The following is a 26,590-nucleotide window of genomic DNA, read 5'->3' as shown; positions in this document are numbered from 1 at the left end:
GATTAAACAGCACCATTGTCTACCCTTCTGTACAGGTCATCATCAGTGCTAGGAAACATCCCACATGTTCAATTTGTGAGTTTTAACCCGACCCTAGGTTCAAAAACCGAGCCAAAAGGCTGTATCCCTGTACGCTAGACCTTTCAGACCCAGACATGAACAATGAGGAACCGGAACCAATTCCTGAGGCCCCCTCCTTGCAGATGATGCCATTGCTAATGGGTGTTGTAGGGAGCTGGTGGAGACCTCTGTTGGCCAGTATATACTTTCATTTCCCTCATTGTATGCAGTGAAGGAAAAGGCGAAGTTGTAGCTCATTAGTGGTTGCTGGCTGGTGGTAGTACTGCTACAGTGCTTCCTTATGCACACGCAAGGATTTGCTCCCATTCTCAAGCCAAACAGCCTAAGGAGATCCACATCCCCATAATCTGATCAGAGCTACTGAGCCTCTGTCCCAAATGACAACACTGCCTGCTGTGTGCTGGGGTGAGCTCTTGCTGCTGGCTGTACAGCAGCAATCCATCTCCAGCTGAAACAAAGGGACGCAAGTGACAAGTGATCAGGACCTGGCCTGGGTCACTGATCAGCAAAGTTCTCGCTGTTTTTTTTTTCCATGAAATGTCCATTTGGTCAGATGTCTCCATGGCAGCCTTGCAGGAGGGGATGTTCCGAACTGGTGGGTGGCAGCCAAAGGGGCTGCTATTGGCTAAGGGGCACTTGGCACAGTATGCCCATATAATACTGCTGCCTGCCTATAATCTCAGGAGAGAGGAAGAGGTGGGGAAAGGCTGGCTCCTCCCCCCATCCCACCTCTTTATTTAGGCTGTGCCTAAAGAAATTACCCCCCCTAAAAACAGCCTCAGTGATTTCAGAGGAAGAGGGCCATTGGAGATTGGGCAGCAAGAGCCCCCAGGATGAGGATAGCCATCCTCCTGAGCCTTCTGTTCCACATGGCAGCTGCTTTTCACCAACTGTGAGTGATGCTGAACTTCTGTTTTGATCTCTTTCATGAAGGCATCAGTCTAGGCAGATGGACCACATTCCATGCTGTCAGCTCTCTTGCTTCCTGCACTATTAGATCACACCAAAGGGTAGCTGAGTCATTTACTTTGCCTCCCATGCCTTAGATGATTGACTCCTGTGAGTTAAAATTCAAGCCACCCTTTTGGGGGGCTTCCGCGTCAGACCTGAGGCCCAGGGATGTTTGCTTCTCCAGTTGCCATGCCAAATCAAATCACTGGTGTCTAGACTGCAAGGTTATGAGACCACTTCTTCTGAAGACTGCAAGGGATGGTTTTGGGGAGATGACTGAAGTAAGGGGTTTGAAAAAGATTATAGGGCTGTACTTGAACTAATCAAGCAGAAACTATTTCTCAAGTTATCAGTGAAGCAATCTCTTCACTGGGTTCACTGTTGCTTTTGAATATTGACTGCAGCCATGGTACATCATTGCTGAGGAATTCTGCAGTAGTGGGCCACTGTGGGGAAGCTCTTTTGCATCTCTGAGCCCTCAACCTGACGCCAGCTCTGATGTCTTCTTCCTCCTGCCCCAGACATTACCTGGTGGTGATCCCTGCAGATATCCGCTACCCATCCACCCAAGTTGCCTGCCTCCACATCACCTGTTATGAAGCAAAGCTTCAAGTGAATCTGGTCCTGGAGCGCTCTGCAGGACGTGAGCTCTTAATGCAAGAAACCATCCAGAAGGAGAAGACTTTCATGTGCACTAAGTTCTGGGTGAGCCACCCTAGGCAAATGCCATCACTGATTCTCCCTTCAGGAACTGTAAATCCCCCCTAACCAGGGATGACATGGAAAGGGTCTGCTTTGCCTTGGAGTGAGCCTGCTAGGAAGGGGGGTGGATGGTGCCTAGGGTTGTGTAGCCCAGTATCTGTTGGTCAGCACTGAATTCCCCTTCTGAATTTAATTTTTAAATTGAAGTTACATTTGTTAAAATCTACCATGCTTCTGGATACATAAGAAGAACCCACCTGTTTCCTCCTCTTCCATCCCAGACCAGATGAAGCAGCTTTAGCTGTTCTCTGAAGGACTTGCGCAGCTCCACAGCTAAAGCTTGGGGAAATGGTGGTTTGCATGACTACTGCAGTTTCTATAGGACCTGAAGTCAGGCTCAGCTCTTAGGAGCTACTGAAGAGCAGTTGGATGGAAGTGGATGTGCTTCTTATTTTTAAACAGCATCTTAGAGCTGATTCATTGTTGGTGAGAATTTAGCAAAGATCTAGGATAAGGCAGACATGCCTAAACAGTATCTCGTCTATTATACAGTATATTCTGTGCTGAGGCTGCTGGGGTCTTTGGCTGCTGGAGTTAGGAAGACCCTCTGGTTGTCTTTTCTAATCTATCTGTCTTAATTGTACGTGCTGGGTAGTTCTGAAGGCCTAGCATTTGAGGCTGTGCTACAGCTTGATGTCTCTCCTTTGATTCTCTGCTACCATCTCCCACCTTTCTGGCATCTGCCCATCTTCCTTCCTTAAGACCAAGTCTTAAGACTCAGAGGTGTCAGGCACCTGCTTGTCACCAGAGGCAAAATTCCTTAACCAGTGGGAAAAAGGACAGATTCTATGACATGCAGGGCCTCCTACTGTCATGTAGGACGGAGGGAGAACGGGATGTGATCTGGATCTAGATATTGGAGGGGATGTCCTGGGACAGGTGGAGGGGAACTGATTAGTTCTTCCACTTTACTCTCAGTTCCTGCTCAGGGCCCCCAGAAGATTACTTGGGGGCTGCATGCTCTCCTCTCTCTGTCTGCATAGGTCGCACCTCCGGCTGATGGCACAGAGGAGATTGCCACTGTCAAACTGATCATCACGGGCGAAGGGGTCAGTATTGAGGAGAAAAAAAAGGTCCTGATCCACAAGGCCAGCAGCGGCACTTTCATCCAAACAGACAAGCCCATCTATCAACCAGGGGAGACAGGTGAGAACTGCAAATGGGAGCAACCATGGGCCCTAGGCTTTCTTCTGGTAACACCATATGGAAAGCCTACAATTGCCTGAAATTCATGGACAGCCCTAGCAGAAGGCTTTGAGACAATATCTCTTGTTGATGTGATGTTTCCAGTGGCTGTAATGTCCAGCTTGCGGTGACTGTGAAGTTGCAGGAGGCAGTAGGTCATTGTCCATGGTATCTTACACGTGGGAATGTCCGTGTCAGGTGTTATCACAAATGTGTATAGAATGAAGACAGAAGCTGGGGAAACAGATAGAGCAGGGGTCTGTAGGGAAGTACTGAGAACTGATAAATATATTCCCTGATTTCCTTGCCTTCAGTGAACTTTCGCATTGTGACTCTGGATGAGGAATTCATTGCACTCAGCAATTCGGTAAGCCTGACCTAGGGGGCTGTGGAGAAGGCTGCCTTGTTCCATGCGTGGATCCTACTTCCTTTCTACCCTGCTCATCTGCCAAAGCTCCAACATTTCCACATTCGTCCCTGGGCCAGGCTTGATGAGTGTCTGGAGGAGAATAGTAACTCAAGTAAAAGCTGGTAACTCAGAAAGATGGCAGAGGTGTACGTGTGTCTTGCTTGTCTTGGTAAATGGTCATGCAAGCGCAAGCATGGGACATACTGATTCCTGATGTGATGGTGTCATATGAATAGTTTGCAAGTCAGGTTTTTCCTGGACGTGTGGTGGGGAGGGGTGCTGTTAATCTGGCTCCTACAAGTTGGAACATGGGAAATTCTGATTAGACATTAGGACAAAATTTTTCATTGCGATGATGATCAGATATTGAAACAGGTGCCCAGAGAAGGCATTTTCATCCTTGGAGGTGTTCAAAACTCAGCTGGAGAATGCTATGAGCAATCTGCTCTAAGAAGACATGCTTCAGCAGGGTGTTGGACTAGATGACCTCCAGAGGTTCCTTCCAAACTATGTGATCCTATACCTCTGTAACCCCTTTAAGACTTAAGACTGCAGCTGAGCCAGAGCTAGGTCTGTTTGGGTAGTGAGTTTTCCTGATGGAGGACTCTGCCAGGAAGTCATTAGCAAGTGCTGGGTGACCTCCAGATTGGCTTTTCCTTTCGCTTTCTCCAGGCCTTACTATAATGGACCCATCCGGGATTTGTCCTTTTTAGTGACATTTGTTTTACTTTATATTGTTGTCAGTGCTCTAAATTTCCAAATCACTAGTTGCACATCCTTCAGAGAGGGCTCTGCATCTGAAGTACCTTGTGTGTGTTGCTGGCATGTGTTTCTGTCTTCTAATATTTTTGCCTTTTTTCCCTCCAGATTTCCCTGTTTCTCCAGGTAAGTGATGCTGAAATCTAACGTTACAGTAATGTTAATGACAGCCATTTCACTGGGCTATCCATATTCAGTTTCTGGTAGATTTTACAGACCTCTGAGTGGAATAGTAGAACTTCAAGATTTCTTAAACTAACATACTCCTTACAGCTTCTTTTTTATGCACTTACTTGAGGTTATGCTCCCAGTTACTTCAGTAGAAATCTGACTTGTTCTCAACTTGCAGGAGTATCGACAGATCAACTTAGACCTTCATGAAAAAAGTTAGAACTGTGAAGGATCTTTCCTTGAGATCAGAATTTAGATAAGTGTAAAAGGAGACTCAGATGCTGGGAGCAGAATCTGAGCATTATATCGTCTTAAAAATTTCTTGACTAGTCTGTACCAAACCTCATTCCTTAGCTATAGAACCTGGTATTCTGCAGCACTGAAATCCTGAAGCTTGATTTCTGTGGGGTGTGGATCAGTGAGATGCTGGAACAACTGTTTCTTCTTTTCTCGTGGGCGTAGGACCCTAAGAACAACCGAATAGAGCAGTGGCTGAATGTGGTCCCCCAAGACGGCATTGCAGATCTGTCTTTCCAGCTAAGTGATGAGCCTCTGCTGGGGACATACGTCATCAACGTAACCAATGCGAAAGCGCACGGCAGCTTCTCCGTTGAAGAGTATGGTACGAGCAAGTGCGGGATATGTCTGACCTGCAGAGAGGACCTTGCACTCTTGATCCAGGAAGCTGGGTGTTTATTCCATAATAACCATCCTGAGAGCAAATGGGAAAATTAATTGCATCTGTCACAGAAAAGAGTCTGAGCTGAGGCTCAGGGGAGAGACCACTTTGGGACCTTGGGTCAGTGTGTGGGAGGAATGTTGGGCATGGCCCTAGACCTTTGACACAGCTGATTCCTGCAAATCTCTGCGTCAGACAAAACAAGGTCATTTAGGATGGGCTTTTCCAGAGAGTAGAAGTCCAGTGCCATCCCAGTTCTCTTTCATCCCCTAATTAACTGTGTTGGGAGGCTAGACTTCTCTCAGTGCAAATAGGGTCAGAAGTGCAGGGACATGGATGTGTTTGGGTTTTAGTTTGGGAAGGAGCAATCAACCAGGGACTACACACAAATCTGTAAAGAAACAATGGAAATCTTCCCTTTTCCCTTCTCACCACCTTCTTCTCCTTTTTCTGGCTTTTATTCCACCATAGTCTATCTTCTTGTTGATTCTCTGGAAAGGCTGTCCCTGGCCAGTGTTTCCTACAGTTCTCTGTTTTTTCCTTCCAGTGCTGCCAAAATTTGAAGTGACCTTTGAGGTGCCAAATCAGGTTTATGCACTAGATAAAACCTTCCCGCTCCGGATCTGTGGCAGGTGAGGATGCTGCTTGGAGGGATGGCCCTGTGTTAATTAATTTCTGGCCTGATGAGCACAAGATGGCTAGGTAACCATGAGGAGCTCAGGGGAAATTTATTACACTTCAGTTACAGGAGGCCAGAATCTTCCATGGCACCCTGATACAACATAGAACATTCCTATAACTATCCTTCTGGTACTCTAGTGCCCCTTTCCTAAAAACATTCCAGAAGTCTCTGGGGGGAAAGGGGGGAACCTACCTGGGGGAACAACCTACCCTTTGACAAGCAGCCATTTGTGGGGCAGAACATGGCAGATGTTTGGTGTTCATCTCCCTGCAGAACAAACTCATGGGAAATGAAAGGAGGCTTTTCCAGATTATGTTCTAGCATGAGACTAGAGAGAGGCAAAAAGGAATTGCCCCAGGTACAGTTCAAGGACAATGCTAAGGTTAACAGCCTCATGTAAAGGTGCTTTCTTAATGAAAGGCACTTTCTTAATCACCCACACTTCTGCTCGTAAGATGATGCATGCCTTCAGCATGTCCTGGGGTTATTGCAGGTGATGCTGATGTAAAGTGCAGAGCTCTGTGCTGAGTCAGCACCTACAACACGCTGGTTTCCCAGAATAGATTAGTTTGGCACTAATTATATCACAAAGCCCCTGATGTCCCATCACTGCAGTGCCCTAGCCTGACCCTGCTTACTGGGTCAGGGCTCCTGGGCCTGCTGTATGGCTGCCATTCTGTGCTATATTGTGAATATCCGTGAATAAGTGGTCTCCGGGGCTATGCAAAGCAAGCCCTGTTTTCTCTCACTGTGTGTGACCGTCTCCTCCTTTCCCTGCTCCCCAAAACAGACACACCTATGGGAAAGGCGTGCAGGGGATGGTTCATGTGAGCCTTTGTCAGAAGATAGCCCTGTTCCTGCCCAGTGCTTCAAAACCTGATCTCTGTCAGGAATTCAACAACCAGGTGAGATGCTTAGCGTGAGCCGAGTCGTATTCAGAGACATTTGTGCTCAGCCCTAGGGTAAGGCAAGGCTGCTGGAGGCTTTAGCCGAAATAAGTGATGTTACTCTGTGGTTTTGGCTGCTTGGCCAGTGGTCTACTGGTGCTGCCTCTTAGTAACTGTGCCTGGTGGCTATGACTGGGCGTCCATCATGTACCTGCTCCACACCCTGGCCTGCTATGTCAAAAGGCAAGCTCCCTGAGAGCAGGGATTTCGCCCTGCTGTTTCTGTGCCGTTTGGGTAACTTCTAACCTAAATGCCTTGCTCAGACCCTGTTTTCTCTCTCTGTACTTTCAGACAGATGAGATGGGTTGCTTCTTCACAAATGTGAGTCTGTCCTCCTTCAGTCGAGACTTTCGGTACTATCAGGACAGCATAGTTGCAGAGGCCTCGCTGGTGGAGGATGGCACAGGTAACTCTGGAAATATCTCTGGTGGCTGGGAAGGGGCACGTGAAGATGCACTGATCTTACCAAGAACACTGGAGGCTTTCAGGCTAGCAAGGGCTCTGAGCTTTCTGAGGCCATCGGGGCCTGCCATCTAACCTCACAGATAGATACAGACAGAGCCACCCGTTCCTGACAGCATGACACACTCACTCTGAGTGCCTGCAGTCTCAGACGGTGAAGCTTAGGAACCTCTCTAAGGGCTAGAAGTAAGTGGGAGGAAGACAAAGATACCCAGAGCCCTGGGCAGATCACCTCCCTGGTATGAAATGTGTGTGCAGCTGAACGTGCGCATCAGTATTACCAGTGGGTCACTCTGCAGGGAAATTGCTGAGGGCTGCTTGGCTTCCTTGCTCCCTCCCTTATGTTTCTGTCTCGCTGCTTTCATTCAGAGATACACGTCAATGCTTCCCACAAATTACTCATCTCCAAGATTGGCGGGATGGCCTTGTTTGATGATGTGAATTCTTACTACCACACTGGAGAGATGTACAGGGGGAAGGTAACTCCCAGTCACAGTCCTTTGGAGGGGAGAGCGTGAGCAATGCCTTCACAGCGACTGTCACCTACTGTCTTGTCCGACCTCACCTCCAGCCAGGGGCTTGGGAGGGCACGAATGACTCCCAGCGACAAAACTCTTGAATTGTCAAAAGTGAGAAAACAACCCAAGACTGCCATTTGCCAAATAAGCCTTGAGTAGTAACAGCTATGGGGATCCATATATGGGGTGTAAACCCAAACATTTGGAATTTCAGCAGTCGGGAGGCCTTCTGCTGTGAAGGGGCAGAGAGCATGGGGGTGAATGAACACGGTAGTGCAAGTGATAATAAGAGGTGACCAGTAGCAGTGTTGATAATATTGTTAGTGACTGGAAGGGTGAGCTTGCTGTCTTTGGAAATGCTGCTCCTGACTTGGAGAAGCAGGAGATTCTGTCCGCTGATTAGATTCTTCTGCACTTTTCTTGCTCACTACGATGTTCTCAGATTAAAGTCATCAACTACCAAGGCAAGGCACTGAAGCACAAAAAAGTCCTCCTCGTAGTAAGCTGCGGTGAGCAGCAGTTTAAGCAGAAGTACATCACTGGGGACTCTGGGACAGCTTCGTTTAGCCTGAACACGACTGCTTGGAACAGCACCTCGGCTTCCCTGGAGGTAAGTGAGGAAGGGTCTGTCTTGTTGGCAGGGGTATGCATGCATCTCAGGGCTGTTTACTGCCCCACAGACATCTCCCCCGTTCCTTCTTGGAGGACAGTAATTCAAACCTGAAACACCTCAGCATGTTCTGGATCTTGCCTCCCTCTGAGAGCTTATTCTCAGGTTCCTAGTTGCTTTCCTCATGAACTCTCCATACAGAGACCTCTGCTATGGTGTTGCTCAGACCCGATCTGAGCTTCTTACCAAGCCACAGCTAGGGTGATTTGCAGCTGACTTGACTTCTTAACTAGAGAAATTAACTGTGTTTTTTTTCTTTTGTCTCACCAGGCAAGTGTCCTGCATCAAGATTTGGATAAAGAGCCTGGAACAGTTGATTTGAGTTACCAGCGAGCCTCTCATTTCATACATCCATTCTACAGCACCAGCAGGAGTTTTCTCTCTATTGTCCGTGTGCCAGAAACGATGGCGTGTGGTAAAAAGCAGGCTATCAAGGTGGACTTCAGAATTTACCAGGAGGACCTGGAACATGGGCCCAAGCGTGTCATTTTCTCCTACTTTGTGAGTTTCTGAGGAAGTGCTAGTGGGTGATGGTTCAAGGCTCAAGATCAGTATCTCCTACAGATTCAAGCCTGATACTTGATAGATTTGGCTCAGCCCCGGACAGGTAGCTCATCCAGCCATCATGGGGCTGGATCCTGGTTTCAGTCCTGGGGCTGCAGTAATAGCAAGAAAGGCAGCACCTTTCTTTTGGGCTCTGCGCTGGTGCAGGGCAGGTATTGGCCTCACCTGTCCTCCCCCAAGTCTCTTGATCCCCTGAGCTCTCCCTGCTGCCTGAGAGCAAGTAAAGCTCATATCCTTCCCACCGCCCCCATTTAATCTCCAATTTCAGGGTTACTTTGATCTGCACAGTGGTCTCAAAGACTATGTAACTGGCATTCCCTTCCTTTTCTGTATTCTTTCCTAGGTCACAGGGAAAAGAGGGATAGTCCATGCAGGTCAGAAGACTGTTTGGGTTGGGCTGCCAAGAAGTAAGTGCACTCCCCTGTTTCATGTCTAGCAAGCACTCAGTGGTCTGTGGCATCCTGTCTTATTTGGATATGTGGCATAAACCTCTTTGCAGTTTAAAGCTGGCTCACCACTCTTCTGTTGCATCAGAGCAGCGTGCCTTTCCAGGTTTCATGTTTCCTTTACTCTCCTGCTTGGTACCAAGAGAACAATACTCAGCATTTCCCAGCCCATAGGCTCATTCTCTGTTTTTTTCATTTTCAAAGAAGCCTCCTTTTTGCTGCAATGCAAGCGGCATGGAACTATAGCCTTACCCTCTATCAAAACTCTCCTGCTTTAATTTGCAATTGTGTCTAAAAATAATCTTTGAGTAGTTATGATGCCACAGCTTATCATTTTGATGGGTGTTGACTCACTGTTGTCTACTTCAGCTCTTTTTTTTAAAACCTAAATTACAGGTGCTTTGGGACAAAGGTCACCTCTTTGTTGGTGATGGGGTGGGAGGCTTTGAAAGATATCTGAGACTCTCACTCTTTGTGGAGCTAAGCTTGAACTCCAAAGAGCTGTTTCGTCTCCTTGAGGCAATGAACAGAACCAGGAAAGGTCTTTTGCTGGTCTTGAATACCAGATGCAGAGATGTGCTGATTGTTTCAGTGGTCTCCAGAAATCTCTTTGGTCCTGAAAGACTTGAGGAAAGGAATTAAACAGAAACATGCAGAATGGTAAAAGCTGATCGGAGTCCATTTTCACTACCGAATCTACTTTCTCTTCTTCTTTCTCTCCTCCATCTAGTGCTGAAAGGCTTCTTCTCCATCCCTCTTACCTTCAGCTTGATCTATGCCCCAGCTCCAAGACTTGTTGTTTATGTTATCTTCCCTAATGGAAAAATCATTGCTGATTCTGCCATCTTCAGTGTCTCCATGTGTTTCAGAAATAAGGTAGGACTTGTGTCTGAGGCCGTGACTAAATGTGTGAGAGTGTGTGTGTCTGCTGCAATGAAAGAAGAGACTGAGGAATGCATAATATGTGTAGCTGCGTGTGGCTGATACTGTGTGGGATGCTGCAGTATGTGAATGGTGAAGTGTGCTGTGATGTATGCAGCAAATACGTGCTGAGCATTGTGGGGGCTGCTGCAACGTTTGGGAAAGGCAGAGAATTGCTGTGTCTATCTCCATAGGCTCTTATAGCAACTGCAACCCAGAAGGATCACAGCCCAGCCCAGGTTATTAGTGTGATTCCCAGGAGAGCTCAAGGCTGCTCTGCTGCTGCAGCAGACACTTAAACTTGTTAGTATGTGGTGTTGGGAAAAGAGCTGAAAGTGGCCGAAGGAAGAAGTGGATTTTACTGGCCATCCAGAAGGGGCTGAGCGCTTGTGGTCATTGTGACATCTATGGGAATCTGCTTTCTTAGCTGTGTCTTGCACTCCAAAGATGAACTTCTGAGGACTGGCATTACCCCTGCTCCACAGCTGTTTATCTGCCATGGACAGTCAGATTCCAGCAAGAACAGGAAGTGCTTCAGGAAACTGAGACCAACCCCACAAAGAGCCTGGAGATAAGGACTAGGCTTATTCTTGATCTGGGGCTCCAAAAGGAGCAGAAAGACAGCTGTGTGAGGTGTGTGATCATGGCTGGCTGGTTTGCTGGGTAAAGAGAGCGCTGTGTTCTGGTACAGGAATGTCGCTAGTACTGTGAGCTGCGAACACTGATGGTTCCCCCTCTGCCATCTTTCCTGTTAGAACCTCAACGTGATGTTTTTTTAAATACCTTCTGGGGGTCCTTGGGAGATTCCTCAGGTTTCCATCCAAGGCAAGTCCTTGGAAACTCTCTTCATGTAGGTCCTTTCCCTGCTCAGGCAGTGGTAGGGAGGCCAGCAGCAGAAATGTCACTCACCTATTGCCTGTCTTCTTCCCATCCAGGTGGAGCTGGGCTTCTCAACGGCCAAGACCCTTCCTGATTCAGAGGTTGGTCTCCACCTGCTGGCAGCTCCTGGGTCCACGTGTGCCGTCTGGGCTGTGGATAAGAGCGTCCTTTTGCCGAAGCCAGGAAAAGAGCTCAGCAGCTCCTTGGTGAGTGAGCCTGCCCCAACTTCTTCCCTTCCCTTGTGCTGACATGAAGAGGGAGGGAGACAGACAGACAGGCCATTGCATCTGCGCAGAGCTTATCTCCCAGGGAACTCAAAGCACTGCCCGGAAGGGTCGGCAGTGCTCTCGGTGTGGCACGGGTGAGGATGAGGGGGCGTGCGTTAAGAAAGAGGTTCAAACATCACTCAGTGCACCGGTGCTTCTGTTGAGCTTCTGTTGTTCTGTCTCGTGTTCAGTGCAGCGGGTTGTGCTGGCTCTATCAGAGGAGAGCCAGGGAAGAGTGACAGTGAGCCTGGGTTTTCTGGCACGCATTCATGCACAGTGGCCAGGAGCAATTCAAACAGGCCTTGGATGTATGACAGGAAGGGAATGCCAGGTTTTATTTGTGCTGATTTTTTTTTTTTGCTTGTTTTCCCAGATCTATGGGCTGTTCCCATCTGTTTATAACTCCAGGTATCCTCGCCAAGTGTCTGAAGACGATCATTCCTGCGGGCTCCCAAATTCTGATGAGCCTGATGTGTTTACAACATTCAGGGTAAAAATGGTTGATTTGGTGGGTTGGAATAATTCATGAATTGAGGGAAGTGTGGCCCCCTCACTTTACCAATATCCTAGGAATGCCGTTACAGACAGCACAGGGAACAGGCCCAGCTTAGGCCCTTGTAACTCACTTGGTATTTGAGTAAGTGACTTGAAATTGTTGACCAAGAAGAAATTGTGTGGTTACTGCATTTTGGTTGTGTGATTCAGGATGCCAGGCATGACTGGTTACTTTAATTGGATTTCAAATAGTATGTTTAATCTCCATAGCATGAGCAATTGCACTCTGCAGGCTGAGAAGGCTACTACCTAAATGACCATGTGTTTGAAAGAGAATAAATTTGGTTGACTCAGGCCAGATGAATTAGCTCGGAAGACCTTGTTTGCCCATTGCTGAGGATCTGAATAAGTCCCTCTTAAAATGAAGCAAGAGAATACTTTGCCAAGCCAGAGGACAGCCAAGTCCTCACTGCGTGAGGGGACAAGAAGGCACAGAGTAGAGGGCAGAGAGGAGAGGACAAGCTTCTAGTGCATCAGTGTTTTTTTTTTTCCTACAGGAAATGGGGTTGAAAATTATGTCCAACACTAATATCAGGAAACCCAGAGTATGTCCAACCACTCCATCGACAACTATGCTGCAGGAAACAGCAATGTTTTCTTCCAGCCCCATGTTGATGTTTGCCCAGCCCCATAAAGCATATAACAGTAAGCATTTGCCAACTGCTTCTTCTTACATGGGATGCTCAGTCTTCCACGTGAAAGCAATCCTGGGTTTGAGCTAAGAGGCAGTACTTGCTGTAATTGCAAATGGAGGAGCGAGAGTGTTTCCTGGCTCTAAACCTGTTGTGCTAATGTGAGGCTGCCTGGGGCTCATGGCTTCTGGCTCTGAAATGTTAGCGAGCTGTCTGGATCCCAAGTCTCACCTCTGAGGTGAGGAAATGGTTGCCCTTCCCTTGGTGCCTACAAATGCAAGTAAGGCCCTTAGCACTTCTGTTGTTTAAAATGAGGAAAGAGATTTTAAAATTTGGGAGAGCACCTTCTGTTCCAGTGCAGTGCTTCCCAAGAGCTAACTGAATGACCTGCAACCTAAGCTGGGCTGGAGCCCCTCTGCTCTAAACCAGGGCCTAAGGACCCTGTGGTGACTGGGTCTTTGTTATTTCCAGCAGAGCATCTGACAACATCTACCTATCAGCCCACTATTTTTTCACCTGTTTCTTCACCTGAAGAGAAAGTACACAAGCATTTCCCCAAAACCTGGATATGGGATTTATATTCTGTAGGGTGAGTAAACTGAGCAGTGGGGGTCTAGTCTGGGTGGCTTAGTGTGACCGGAAAGGGCAGCAGATACAACTGGGTTTAGATCATAAACTGCTGAGGAAGACGTCTAAGGACATACGGCATGGGGCTCATACCTGTCAGGCCATTTCTCGTTGGAGCCGATGTCTGCATTGAATGCGTTTTCCGGTACTAGATCATACAGAGTATTGTCCATCCATGGGAGGTGGCTGGCATGGGAAGATAGGAAAGCAGGTGCGGTGCAGCAAAACAGCTTGGTTTACTGCCTGCATTCTGCTTGTGGTAGCCCTGTGGGCCGGCATTTCCCAAACTGTGCTCACAGGATGTATCCTGGGATGCAGGGGAAGCTGATCTCCACAGAAGTCCTTCACAGGACTGGGAGTTGTGTCCTGTGAGAAAGGCTCAGTGAGTACACAGGGTGTGCTGAGGGAGCTTTTGGAGATTTTTCATCTCTGACTTTAAGAATTTCTTGTCTGGTGTCTGGAGACTGGAGTCTGCTCAGGCCAGATGTCCCCATATCTGCCCTCTCCCATCTCCACTGTCCTTCCAGCTACATCCATCTCTTCACTCCCTGGCGGCAGGTATCTCCCATGTGATTTACCCAACAGCCTGATCCGAGCAACCGAAGGTCTCGATGTTGTATGCGTTGCCTTCCTGTACGTGCCTGGTGAAAGTGAATGTCTCCAGTTACTGGAGTCAAAGAATATCATTAGCTTGAGCTAGGGCTGTTTTTATGTCTGCTGTGGTAGCAGCCACAGAACAGTCTGCTGCTCTCAGAAGTTGTGATGTGGGCACAAGCCAAGTCTCTGCCCTGTCTCTGTGTTGGATTTTAAGCTGTCAGTGTCTCATAGGAAGATCTGTCTCTTCTGCTCAGTTCTACTGATGTTGAGCCAATCTTGTTGGTCTTCTGGTGTCTGGTTCTCCATCCCTAGGCCAAGAAGAATAAAACTGCTGACATCTGTAAAGCATTTTTAGATGTGCAAAGGGCAAGCATTGTCTGAGAAAAGCACTGAGTGTGATTGATGGCATTTTGCAGCCATGTAACCTATTGTCAAAAATAGGTTGATGCTTGATATAAGCATCTGAGGCAGGGGTCCCTACCTCTACAAGGACCTACTTGTAACCCTACAAGGGCTACAAGTTCAGCAGAGGTTAGGGGTTAGACTGAGGTTAGGGGATGGGGTGCACTAGAGAGAATGGCGCAGACGAGGTCACCTGGTGCTGCGTACAGCAAGATCCAGTTAAATGCTTCTGTTGCTCTCTACTTCTCCTCAGTCCCAGCGGGAACAAGAATGTCACTGTCACTGTGCCTAACACCATCACAGAATGGAAAGCAGGGATGTTCTGCACAGGACGTAATGGCTTTGGACTTGCTCCAACCTCCAGTCTACTTGTTTTCAAGCCCTTTCTTGTGGAGTTCACGCTGCCATCTTCTGTGATCCAGGGTGAGACCTTCATCTTGAAGGCCACAGTCTTCAACTATCTGCAGCAATGCATGAAGGTAGGTGACCCCTGATAGGCTCTGCAAGAAAAGCAGGGCATGGGTAGGCAGGAGATGGCTGAAATCTGTGGCCTGTAATGTTTATGTTGTTACCACCTGCCATCCCTGCTGCCCCTTCAGATCCAAGTGACCCTGGAGGAGTTCGCACACTTCCAGCTGAAGCCATGCAAAGGCTGTGTCTACAGCAGCTGCTTATGTGCCAATGAAGCTAAGACCTTTCAGTGGAATGTGACAGCTGAGCAACTGGGTGAGAAGAACAGGGAGGTGGGGTGGTGGAATTGGGAAGGGATGGGACCAAGGTGGGGATGTTTTGTAAAAGCTGACATGGAGTGAGGAGTTGTTTGCCCTGTTAACCGGAGGGTGCTTGTTTGCATTCATCCTAAGGCCATGATTACTCGCAAGTCTGTGCTAGGAGGTACAGAATCATACAGGGCTCTGATCCAATTTTTTGTTGTCAACAGGTGACTTCTATTGTATTAATGGGAAGTGCTTCCTCAGAAGATGTTTTATGCACCTAAATGTGTGTTATTTTCAGGGCTCATAAATATCACCCTCAGCACAGAGGCTGTGGCCACCGAAGAGCTCTGTGGCGAAGAGATACCATTTGTCCCAAACCAAGGACAGAAAGACACCATCACCAAAATCCTTCTAGTCCGGGTCAGACGAGCTCTTCTGTTACCTAGACCTAAAAGTGGGCTTTGTGCAATTCCCAGATTTTGTGCAGATTAATTTTGGGAGTTACCCCTTGCTATTAAAGGTGTGTAATTAAAATCTCAGGACCTGAGCTGGGCCCAGCCATGAAGGCTGATGGATGTGGGAGGTAGAGAGGTATCCTGCACTTCATGCCATGGAAAACTTAAAATCTGTACACTCTTTTATGTCCTCGCTCCTGAGCTCTCTGATGAATCTTACAGCATCAGTTTCACAGACATTCAGAAGTTATGATATTCTGAAAATGCGTGCTGTTTTCTTACCTGAAATGAAAATGATTGACAATAATTTACGTTTTTATGTGATAATGATGTTACTCCAGCTGACTCTCCAGCCTGAACCAGGATTTTGTCCATATCTATTTCTAATCCACTTGTAATCCTGTTTCTCTCCTGTGTGCTCATTATAATGCTACTTTTATGTGCTCCAACAGCCAGAGGGAGTGTTGGTAGAAAAGGCTCACAGCTCCATCCTGTGTCCCAAAAAAGGTAGAGAGATTGTTTTCTTCTTTCACCCTGCTCGTCCCCCCCTTCCTCCCTAACCACCTACTGGGTCTTCCCACTTGTCAAAATATTTTCTCTGTCATGACCAAGCTACAGAACCATACTCTAATTGTGGTGCCAGCTAGAGCTTCCTCTGGGTAAGGATGGGGGGAGGTCCAGTCTTTTAGCTCCAACTCCCTGATACTAATGTGATAGCTTGAGGACTTTTTCACCTGTGGTAATAAAACCAGACTACTGAACATGGCGAGGCTGGAGGATTGCTGCTCCTGTGACTTAGGATTGCTGCTCCTGTCTTGAATTTTATGGTGTATGACGGGGCCATTAGCAGATTTTGGGAGCGTGAGGCGCAATGAGAAGACATACCTGCAACTGAAATCTGAAACAAGATGGAGTAACTTACGTAAAGAAAAGCAGGAAGGTGGCTTTGACCACGGAGGGTTTCCAGGAGAAGATCTGCTCAACCTCTTTAGAGGAAGGCTGTTAGGATAACACAGTCACAATGAGGTTGATGGAAGGAGTTGAGGGTGGAATGGAACAGGGTTTTTGAGGTGATCTGCAGCCTCTGTGACAGGAAGATGGGATTTTAGCACAAAACAGTCCCAAACAGTCTCTGGGGATTTTGAAGGCTGTTTTCATCAGAATCTCTTTCTTTTTGTCCTCCCACACACCTTACCCCGCTGGTGTCAGGGAATCCAGTACAGGAGTCTGTGTCCCTGATGTTGCCTCTAAATGTGGTTGAAGGTTCAGTCAGAGCCACCATCTCGGTCACTGGTAAGGAATTCAGCTATGATAATACCTTTCCAAATCCCATATCTCTGAGTTTAGCCCTAGAAAAGCCCAAACCCAGAACCCTTGACACCTTTATGAGGTTTCCGAGGCTCCACTGCCTTGTATTTCCCATGTGTGTGGCTGTGTTTCCTGGTTCCAGATAACCTAAAACACTCAGCAAGGGAGAGGGTGTTCTGTTTGTGGGCTTCCCCTGCCAGGATGGAAATGTATACAGCCCGTATGGAGGGCACAGTGGAACTGATAAGCTGGCTGGACAGAGGTGCCCCTACACTGCTGTGCTGGGGCTATCTTGCCTGGTGCACTGCTGGGAACAGGTCACAGGTAGGAGGAGGCGAATCCCCAGACCTCCTGCCTAGGAGGTGGTCAGGATGCCTATGCTCTGTTCCAGGTGACCTCTTGGGGACAGCACTGCAGAACTTGGACCACCTAGTGCAGATGCCCCACGGCTGTGGGGAGCAGAACATGGTGCTGTTTGCCCCCATTGTCTATGTGCTGCAGTACCTGGAGAAGACGAGGCAGCTGACCCCTGAGATCAAGGAGAGGGCAACAGGATTCCTGCGCAATGGCAAGTGCAACAGACCCATCTTGCTCCTCTGCCTTCCCCTGTGTCCAGCCTGCCGATGGTTGCCTACTCCCCTTCCCTCCAGAGCACTCAACCACTTACAATATTAACACCGCCCCATTCCCTGCCCAGTGATCTCACTGCAAATACCATTCTGAGCACTAATGTCCTATCCTGCTTCCCAGGGTACCAGATACAGCTGCAGTATCAACACCCTGATGGTTCCTACAGTGAATTTGGTACCAAGGATGAGTATGGTAATACTTGGTAAGCCCTGGGCTCTCTCCCTGCTCTCTACCTGCTGTCTGACAGCCTGGAGGTGGGCAGCTTTCTGCTTCCAACATTGAATCCTTTCTGTCCTATTGGACCCAAAGTGTTCCAGATGCTTTTTGGGCTAGGGCATCTCAGGGGTATGCAACTGTCCTTGGACCAGCAAATAAGGAATAGCAGAACAATAGGTGAGGAGAGACCCACCAGTTTCAAACTCCCACTTTTTTCCTTTTTCCTCAACTTCTGCTTATTTCTTTCCATTCCTTCCCTCTCTCTCATTCACTCCATATATTTCTGCTTCTCTCTTCCCGCTCTCATGCCTTTTTTTCCCGTTCTCTCCCCAACCAGGCTGACTGCATTTGTGGTTAAATGCTTTGTCCAAGCCAAGCCATACATTTTCCTGGACAACAGGACCATCCAAGCCGCTCTCACCTGGCTGGAGTTCCACCAGCTTCCCAATGGTTGCTTCAGAAATGTGGGCCAACTTTTCCATACAGCCATGAAGGTAAGAGTCAGAGCACCTTGAAGGACAATTCAAAGCAGTTCTTGCCGAGTGTACTGGTAATTGTTTAGTTCACTTCCCTGTATTGTTCTGCTTTCTTGCGTGGGAACAAGCCAGGTATAGGTGGGACCTTTACTGAAAAGCTTCAGGTCTTTGTGTATTTACTTTCCCAGCTTTTTGGATGTTTATGCTTTTTGTAGGGAGGTGTGGATGGGGAAGTCCCCTTGGCTGCCTACATCACTGCTGCATACTTGGAGGCAGGAGAGACACCAGAGGTAAATATTTGGATTCTTTGCCATGCTTTTGCCTTAAGATCTGAATCCTGAAGAGCTTAGTGGTGTCACTGGGGCAGGGAACAGAGCGTCTTGGAGAGAATTGTGGATAAATAGGGTGGGGGTGGAGGAACTTATCACTTCTCAGGAAAAAGCCTCAACTGTCCCTTGAGGAGGATATCACTGGCAGGGGAGAAGATGAGGTTAGACTACAGGGAGCCATTGGAGTTCATGGCTAGATACTATGCCCATTTCCCAGGTTTTGGCTGCTCATTGCAGACGACACCAAGTTGGGCGGGAGTGTTGATCTGCTCGAGGGTAGGAAGGCTCTGCAGAGGGACCTGGACAGTCTGGATCAATGGGCTGAGGCCAACTGTATGAGGTTCAACAAGGCCAAGTGCCGGGTCCTGCACTTGGGCCACAACAACCCCAGGCAACGCTACAGGCTTGGGGAAGAGTGGCTGGAAAGCTGCCCAGAGGAAAAGGACCTGGGGCTGCTGGTTGACAGCCGGCTGAACATGAGCCGGCAGTGTGCCCAGGTGGCCAGGAAGGCCAACGGCATCCTGGCCTGTATCAGACATAGTGTGGCCAGCAGGAGTAGGGAGGTGATCATGCCCCTGTACTCGGCACTGGTGAGGCCGCACCTCAAATACTGTGTTGAGTTTTGGGCCCCTCACTACAAGAAGGACATTGAGGTGTTGGAGCGTGTCCAGAGAAGGGCAACGAAGCTGGTGAAGGGCCTGGAGCACAAGTCTTATGAGGAGCGGCTGAGGGAACTGGGACTGTTTAGCCTGGAGAAGAGGAGGCTGAGGGGGGACCTCATCGCGCTCTACAACTACCTGAAAGGAGGTTGTAGCGAGGTGGGTGTTGGTCTCTTCTCCCAAGTAACTGGTGATAGGATGAGAGGAAACGGCCTCAAGTTGCGCCAAGGGAGGTTTAGATTGGACATTAGGAAAAACTTCTTTATTGAAAGAGTGGTCAGGCCTTGGAACAGGCTGCCCAGGAAAGTGGTGGAGTCACCATCCCTGGAAGTATTTAAAAGACGTGTAGATCAGGTGCTTAGGGACATGGTTTAGTGGGCATGGTGGTGTTGGGTTGACAGTTGGACTTGATGATCTAGAGGTCTTTTCCAACCTTAATGATTCTATGCTTCTATGATTCCTGCTCCTTCCACCCCCATCCTCCCACCCCCTTGCTACTCCTTGTTCTATACACAGCTGAGAGCTAGTGGTGAGTTGTTAGGGAGGCCACGTTGGTGTAGCTGCTCCCACAGTCAAGTAAATAGCCATAATGACATTTTTAATGTGTTTTAGCTTCCCAGAAAGTGGCAGTCTGTGAAAGGAGTGCTGTAGGGAGATACATGTTGTGAAGTAGGGCGGTTGGAATTGCACACCTAAGTAATAGCAAGAGGGAGTTCTTACAAGTGCTAAAGATCATAACTAATTACTCTGTGGTACTGGCAGTTAAAAAAATATAGTCAACTTGATGGAGAAATGCTATTGCTATAGACTTTGAGAAGCAAAATTCTCTGGAAATAAGAAAAGTAAGTGAAAGAGCAGTGCTTTTCATTGCAACTGAAAGCAATGGGCTTAGGGAAAAAAGCAAGACAGATGGGAATTAACCTTCTTTCTGGCAACATCTGTCCTTCAGGTCACCTTTTTTCACCATAAGGACAATTAAGTGTTGGCACAGGTTGCCTGGAGAGGTTTAGTTGTTTCCATCATTGGAGGTTTTCAAGACCTGACTGGATAAAACCCTGAGCAACTTGGTCTGATCTCATAGCTAACCCTGCTTTGAACAGGAGGTTGGGTTAGAGACCTTCTGAGGTCCCTCCCAATCTGAATTATTCTATCATTTGGTAATTCTATGAACTGTCTGAGTTTTGGGTGACTTTTGTGGAGGAGGCTTTTCATGAAACTGGATGACAAATATTTGATACGTACTGTGCTCTGCAGCAGAATGAAACAAAAGGTCAACTACTTTCATCCTGGTAAAAAATTAATGAAGAGTTTGTTGTAGGTCTTAAGAACCACTTTTGTCATTTGTGAAGGAAAGCAAAGAGTTACTGAGAAGAGACCAGACTGCTCCAAATCCATGAGTAAAATCCTGAAAGGGAGACAAAACAGGACCTCAAAGCAATTTGCATGATGAGCTAGTGGACACCACTCTGTCCTGAATGAATCCACAGAGGGTGACATAGTGGTGATGATAGAAAATCTAGGCTACCACAAGATAGGAGACCTCATGGAATTCCTTATACTCCAGAGAAGATGACAACAGTATTATTAGCTCAGAAAGGATTGTCCATGGAGTGAGGAATGCTTTGTTGCAGAAGCAGATTTGTTGACATGAAAGTAACCAGATAGTTATTCAATTGGACATACATGCATAAGCCATTGTTTTTAAAAAAAATGGTTGTGACAACGAAAGACACTCAAAAGTATCAACAAATAAGTAAAAATACAAGTCTCACAGTAGTTATCTTAGCCCCAATGAAGGAATTTGCTGAATAGGTCTGTGGGTAGATGAAGTGGGAAACACAAAGCTTGCCATAGCACCCAGGAAAAGAGTGTCCTTGAGTGGGTTATAAATGCTTTTACAAAGAATACACAATCACTGGAGGTCAAAATTCTGCAAAACAGTTTGAGGATGTCCTGCAAAGGCTAATGCATTCAAGATGTTCAGAACAGATCCTACTTTCCCTTACAAGCATACCTAAAAGGCTCATGAAAGTCATTAGGGGTTAAAATGCAGGGAAAATGTTGGAGATATTTTACACTGCCCGGAATGAACTGATACTAAAGCATGGTTTGTATGACAAAAAATCTAGATACAAACAGCCCTCTACCCCCACTCAGTGTTGGAAATTGATCTCTTGGAACAAAACGGATTGTTGATGTTGACTGCAGAAACAAATGGTTGTAGAGGAGCAGTTTCTTAGCTGGCACGTGACTGCTCCCAGGGAAGCTAAATGCTTCTGTACAGTATGCACTTCGTACTGCTGTTGTCAGCAGCAGGATGAGCACAGTAAGTGTGAAAACACTTCCAGTAGAGTGGCACTCTCAGTTCTCGTGTTAGTTTCACCAGAAGACACCAGAGCCAGATGGGTTATCATACATGTCAGACTGTTCCTAGACAAGGTATTAAGATGTATGGTAACAGTCAGCACTTCACAGGTGGTACATCAAGTGTTGTCACTTGAAGTTTGGTAGTTGTACAAACATTAGTGTTGTTACCTCCATTTTAACTGTCTGGGAAAGTGAGAGATTTAAGAAGGAAAAGGAATAATAAAAGAGCCTCTGAACAAATTCATGAATGTGATGTATTTCCTACTTAGGTCTATTCAGTTACAGAATAGAAAGGTTACTGTGCTGCTTGCCGTTATTATATTTAAGGGCAAAGAGAAAAGTAGGAATTTTGAAACGATGGGAGCTTAGCTTACCGCTTCTGCTGGGCTTTAACAAGAGAGAGCAACCGAAAAGTATCAGTTGGATCCTGGGAACTTTTGCTACTCCATGAATAGACACTATGAGCATTTCTGAGAATTGGTGGCTGCATCCAGCAATACATGACGTACATGGTATAGAATAAGGGGTGGATACTGTCCTGGTTTCGGCTGGGATAGAGTTAATGTTCTTCCTAGTAGCTGGTATAGTGCTGTGTTTTGGATTTAGTGTGAAAATAATGTTGATAACACACTGATGTTTTAGTTGTTGCTAAGTCGTGCTTGCACTAGTCAAGGACTTTTCAGCTTCTCATGCCCTGCCAGCATGGGAGGGGGCACAGCCAGGGCAGCTGACCCAAACTGGCCAAAGGGATATTCCAAACCATATGACGTCATGCTCAGTATATAAACTGGGGGGAGTTGGCCAAGGGGTTGCGACCGCTCGGCTGGGCATCGGTTGGTGGGTGGTGAGCAATTGCATTGTGCATCACTTATTTTGTCTATTCTTTTATGATTATTGTTATTATTATTATTATTTTCCCTTCCTTTTCTGTCCTATTAAACTGTCTTTATCTCAACTCATGAATTTTACTTTTTTTTTTTCCGATTCTCTCCCCCATCCCACTGGCAGGAGGGGAGTGAGCGAACAGCTGTGTGGTGTTTAGCTGCCTGCGAGGTTAAACCACAACACTGCTCCACCATCTAGAGAGCACAAAGATGACACAGACATTACCTTTTCTCTTTCCTAGAAGGGAAAGAGGTGAGGAGCATGTCACATGTCAGAATAAATGTTAAATGTAACCCTCGTGTGATCCTACTGTACTTAACCAAGAGGCCATTGGAAGAGGGGAAACCACGAAGTGCTGTAGATGCACACATACGGGACAGGCAACCACTGCGAGCCTTTGGCTCGTGTTTGGAATAGCATAGCTGAATGCTGGAATACAACGCTGCTGAGAGCAGCGGGTTTGCTGCCTCCTGCCAACAGCAATACTGGTGTTCCAGGGGGAACTGGAAATCCCAGTGACCTTGTAAGGCACTGTAGAGGTGAATTGAACACAGTAATCTTGGTCAGCAGGCTGGGTGTAAGCATTTGCAATTGTGCGTTGTTGCTCTTGTTGTGTTTGGACTTGGAAAGTAAGATGTGGTGGTGTTACTCCAGCAGTAAGGCATTCATTTCACCAAGAGAGCACTGCTGAAACCCATGACCAGCTCAGGGGGGAGTCTGTCAAGCACCTTGCACCAAGGGCTGGAGACACTGCTTACTAGTGCTGCACTGATACAAAGAGAAGAGGCTCGAGCACAGAGACACCTGAGGGTATGGGGTGCTTTCTGTGCCAGCATATGTTAGTGCATCCTTCTGCTTGTGTACCTCAGTGTTTGCCTGCCTCACGTGTGTTTGTGTGTGACCAACACCCATGTAACTCTTCTCTGTAGAGTACAGTGGTGCGCAAGGCTCTGGGCTGCATCGCTCCTTCCCTTCCCAAAGCTGCCAGAACTTACACCCAGGCCCTGCTGGCCTACACCTTCGCCCTGGCTAAGGACTCTCAACGCACGCAAGAGCTACTTGATATGCTTGATCGAAAGGCAATCAGAGCAGGTACGGGAACCTCAGTGCCAGGTGAACATCAGAGAAGGGACAAATGACCTTTCTGAGCCCTTGGTAACACGCAACCTGGAAGGACCATAGCCCTACCCTTTAGGACCTTCACCAAAGGGAGTTTTTAGACAGCCAGTCTACAAACTCAGGGTATGTGCTGGCAATAGCGTGGTGTGGGTGCTGATCTCCTTCAAACTTTTCATCCTTTTCTGGTACCCAAAGTGGAGATGATTGGGCTCTGAGAGAGGTGGGCTTTCTTATGCAGGACTGCAAAGCGCCAGAGAGGGAAGCAAGCTGGCAAGCTGCCCCGCTTCTTGTTAGTCCCTGACCCCCAGGACTGGCTAGTGGGTAGCTAGCTAGTATCAGGTAGTTAGTGGACCTGGTAAACAGGACAGTGGAGAAGTTGGGCATCTGGGAGGTACTGCATATGCAGATTATCGGCATATTAGTTTTTGTATATCACCTTGGCGTGTAATATGGAGTGTTGGGTATTGCAAAATACATGGGATTGCAGTTCACCCAGTGACGTGATGACCCAGCCAAGAGGTACTTACTCGATGGTCTTTGCAGACACAAGCCACTGTGCCTCCTAGGCCTCATGATTTCTTTCCTGACATCCCTCAACGTCATCTCTCCCTTCCTTTCCCAGGTGGGCAGATCCACTGGAGTCAGACCTCGTCCAAGGCCAGACCCAGCACCAGCCCTTGGTCACAGCCGCTGTCTGTGGATGTGGAGTTGACAGCCTATGTCCTCCTGGCCCTGCTCTCCAAGCCAAATGTCACAGGGTCTGATCTCACCACAGCCTCTGGCATCGTGGCCTGGCTCACCAGGCAGCAAAATGCCTATGGAGGGTTTGCCTCAACACAGGTAATTTGTGGCCAGGGAAGGGGATATTGCTTGAGAAAACCTCTACACAATCTATGCAAGTGTGAATACTTTGAGGAGAGGAACCCATGTATACGGAGGTCCTCAGGACAGTGAGTTCAAGTGTCTTTGGGTCTCCGAGCTGCAAATGTAATTGTTTCTTCCTTTTCAGGACACAGTAGTAGCCTTGCAGGCCTTGGCTAAGTATGCAGCGCTGACATACAGCACGAAAGGGGTTGCAGAAGTGAGGGTGAGGTCCCAGAGAGGCTTTGGGAGGAAGTTCCAAGTCTCCTACCAAAACCGGCTATTGGTGCAGGAGGCAGCACTGACAGAAGTCCCGGGAAAGTTCTCGGTGCAGGCCCACGGCAGCTGTTGTGTCTTTACCCGGGTAGGTTCCCACAGACCCTGCTGTGACAACCCTCTGCTCATCATCTTATCAAACCCAAAAGTCTTTGTTGCAGCTCTGTGCAAGGAAATGTGCATTAACTGAGCTTTGATCCCAGCCTGCTGCCAATGCAATAAGCCTGTGTGCTGTAGGAGACTGAGACAGAACGTGTCCAAATGTGAGGACTTCCATGGCTCTCAGGGTATTGGAGGATGGAAACGCTTAGTGGTCCCACTGCTGTGTGCCTGACTTGCACAGTGTCAAGGGGAAGGGTGAGAAGAAGGAGCTCCAGCTGGAAGGATCCTAGAAGTGACCTTTATTTTGGGTACTGGGATGAGTGTGCTCACTGTGTATGGTTTATCCAATCACTGTATGGGGTCCATATCTTGAGGATTAGAGTAGTCAGTGAGAAAAAGATGTGATAGATGATATTGAACTTAATTATCCATGTCTTATTCTGTCTTTTTGTCTCTCCCTGCAGATGGTGCTGAGATACAACACGCCCTCCCCACAGGTCTCCACATCCTTTGCCTTGCAAGTGAAAACCGAGCCAGTCAATTGCACCGAGGATGACACACACTCTGTTACTGTCTATGTCAATGTCAGGTGACTCTAAAGACACAGCTCCACTTGGGAAGGAAAGCCAGGCATGGCTGGAGAGCTGAGGGGTGCTTCTTGGCTGCAATGGAGGCACCAGGCAGTTTCAGCAGAAGGTCCAGATGGAAGATGGAGAAGGAAAAATACAAATGTCTCTGGGGAAGGGGAAATGTTTCTGAGGGCTTTGGTTCTTGCTAGGGAGAGGAGTGCAAGTAGTCACCTCAGACTGGGGATGCTCAGAGCAGTGCAGCCATCATCTGCCCTCTGTGAGAGGGAGCAGTGACTGCCTTGGCCCTGGTCCTTGCTGGGCTGCCTGGCTCATGGTTCTGCACACAGGGTATGGTGGAGGAGGGAAGGGGAAGCTGGGAGAGACTCTCTTTTTTATCTTGTCCCCCAGGTACACTGGGAAGAGATCCACTTCCAACATGGTGATCGTGGAGGTGTCCCTACTGTCTGGATTTGTCCTGGCTCCAGGATCTGGGATGTCTGTAAGAAGCCTGGAATCAGGATGGTGATGTGGTGTCAGTAGGACCATCCACGCCCAAGGAGAGGGGGAGGTTGCATAGGAAGGTGTTGCCTGTCTCTCTCTTCAGCAGTCTCACCATCTCTTCTCCTCTGCCACACAACAATCATGAACACATACTCTTGGCTCTCTCTTTTTGCCTTGAGGATGGTGATCCTTCTAGCCCAATTCGCTCAGCATATCCTGGACAGCTAAGTAGCCTAGGTTCCTGTTCTTGGGTTTTGCAGGAGCTGAGTGGCCCTGCAGGGAGATCAGCCTGAAGGGCTAAGAGCCCAAAATAAGTTTGGAAGTGAGTGAATGAGCACCTGCCCACTCAAGCTTAGATAAACCTTGTTGGGATGTCTCACACTTGCTTTTCAAAAGACCCAACTAAATTGCTACCTCTGCTCTCTTGTCCTAGCTGCAGCATTGGCACCCTGTGAGAAGAACTGAGAAAACACAAGGAGGTGTTGCCATCTACTTGGACAAGGTATGTGTGTGCTACTAGAGAAGCTGCAGGAGTAGAGGACAGTGCCAGAGTTGTGTGGGGAATCCATTGCCGGGCTAGCAGAGCAGGGTATTCAACATTCATCTGCCAAAGTCCTGCCTTTGACTCCACAGAGTTATTGCCTATCAGTAGGATCAAATTTAGGCGAGGAATAAAAAGAACAGCTTGTAAGTGAACTGTCATTTGCTCTTCTTCCCCAGCTGAGCCATAAGTCTGAGACATACGTCCTGCATTTGGAGCGGGAGGTTGGGGTGACCAACCTGAAGCCAGGCCATGTCAGGGTCTATGACTACTACCATCCAGGTGGGTGTGGAACCACGGGGTGCCAGGGCTGTCTGGGTGATTGCACTTGGCTCTGTGCAAGGATAACTTAGGTGTCTCCTGTCCTGTTGCAGAGGAGCAGGCCCTGGCTGATTATAATGTCTTCTGCATCTGA

General features: G+C 47.9%; 1 protein-coding gene across 1 annotated transcript; it reads left to right on the top strand.

The window, feature by feature from the left end:
• Nucleotides 1-914: 914 nt before the first annotated feature.
• Nucleotides 915-26,590, top strand: LOC142090270 (alpha-2-macroglobulin-like protein 1). Its single transcript, XM_075167939.1, has 35 exons — nt 915-973; nt 1,554-1,737; nt 2,778-2,940; nt 3,294-3,346; nt 4,256-4,273; nt 4,781-4,940; nt 5,545-5,629; nt 6,470-6,584; nt 6,918-7,032; nt 7,458-7,567; nt 8,049-8,216; nt 8,547-8,777; nt 9,184-9,247; nt 10,017-10,162; nt 11,143-11,292; nt 11,726-11,842; nt 12,405-12,552; nt 13,011-13,128; nt 14,419-14,644; nt 14,765-14,891; nt 15,180-15,301; nt 15,789-15,843; nt 16,546-16,629; nt 17,036-17,212; nt 17,395-17,476; nt 17,828-17,984; nt 18,182-18,256; nt 23,136-23,298; nt 23,948-24,165; nt 24,335-24,550; nt 25,029-25,153; nt 25,542-25,632; nt 26,068-26,136; nt 26,355-26,457; nt 26,529-26,590. The coding sequence occupies exons 1-35, from the start codon at nt 915-917 to the stop codon at nt 26,588-26,590; spliced, it is 4,356 nt and encodes a 1,451-aa protein (XP_075024040.1).

The sequence above is a fragment of the Calonectris borealis genome, chromosome 1 (assembly GCF_964195595.1).
Source record: "Calonectris borealis chromosome 1, bCalBor7.hap1.2, whole genome shotgun sequence".
In the NCBI taxonomy this organism is placed as follows: domain Eukaryota; kingdom Metazoa; phylum Chordata; class Aves; order Procellariiformes; family Procellariidae; genus Calonectris; species Calonectris borealis.
This window is presented reverse-complemented; position numbering and strand designations above follow the sequence as displayed.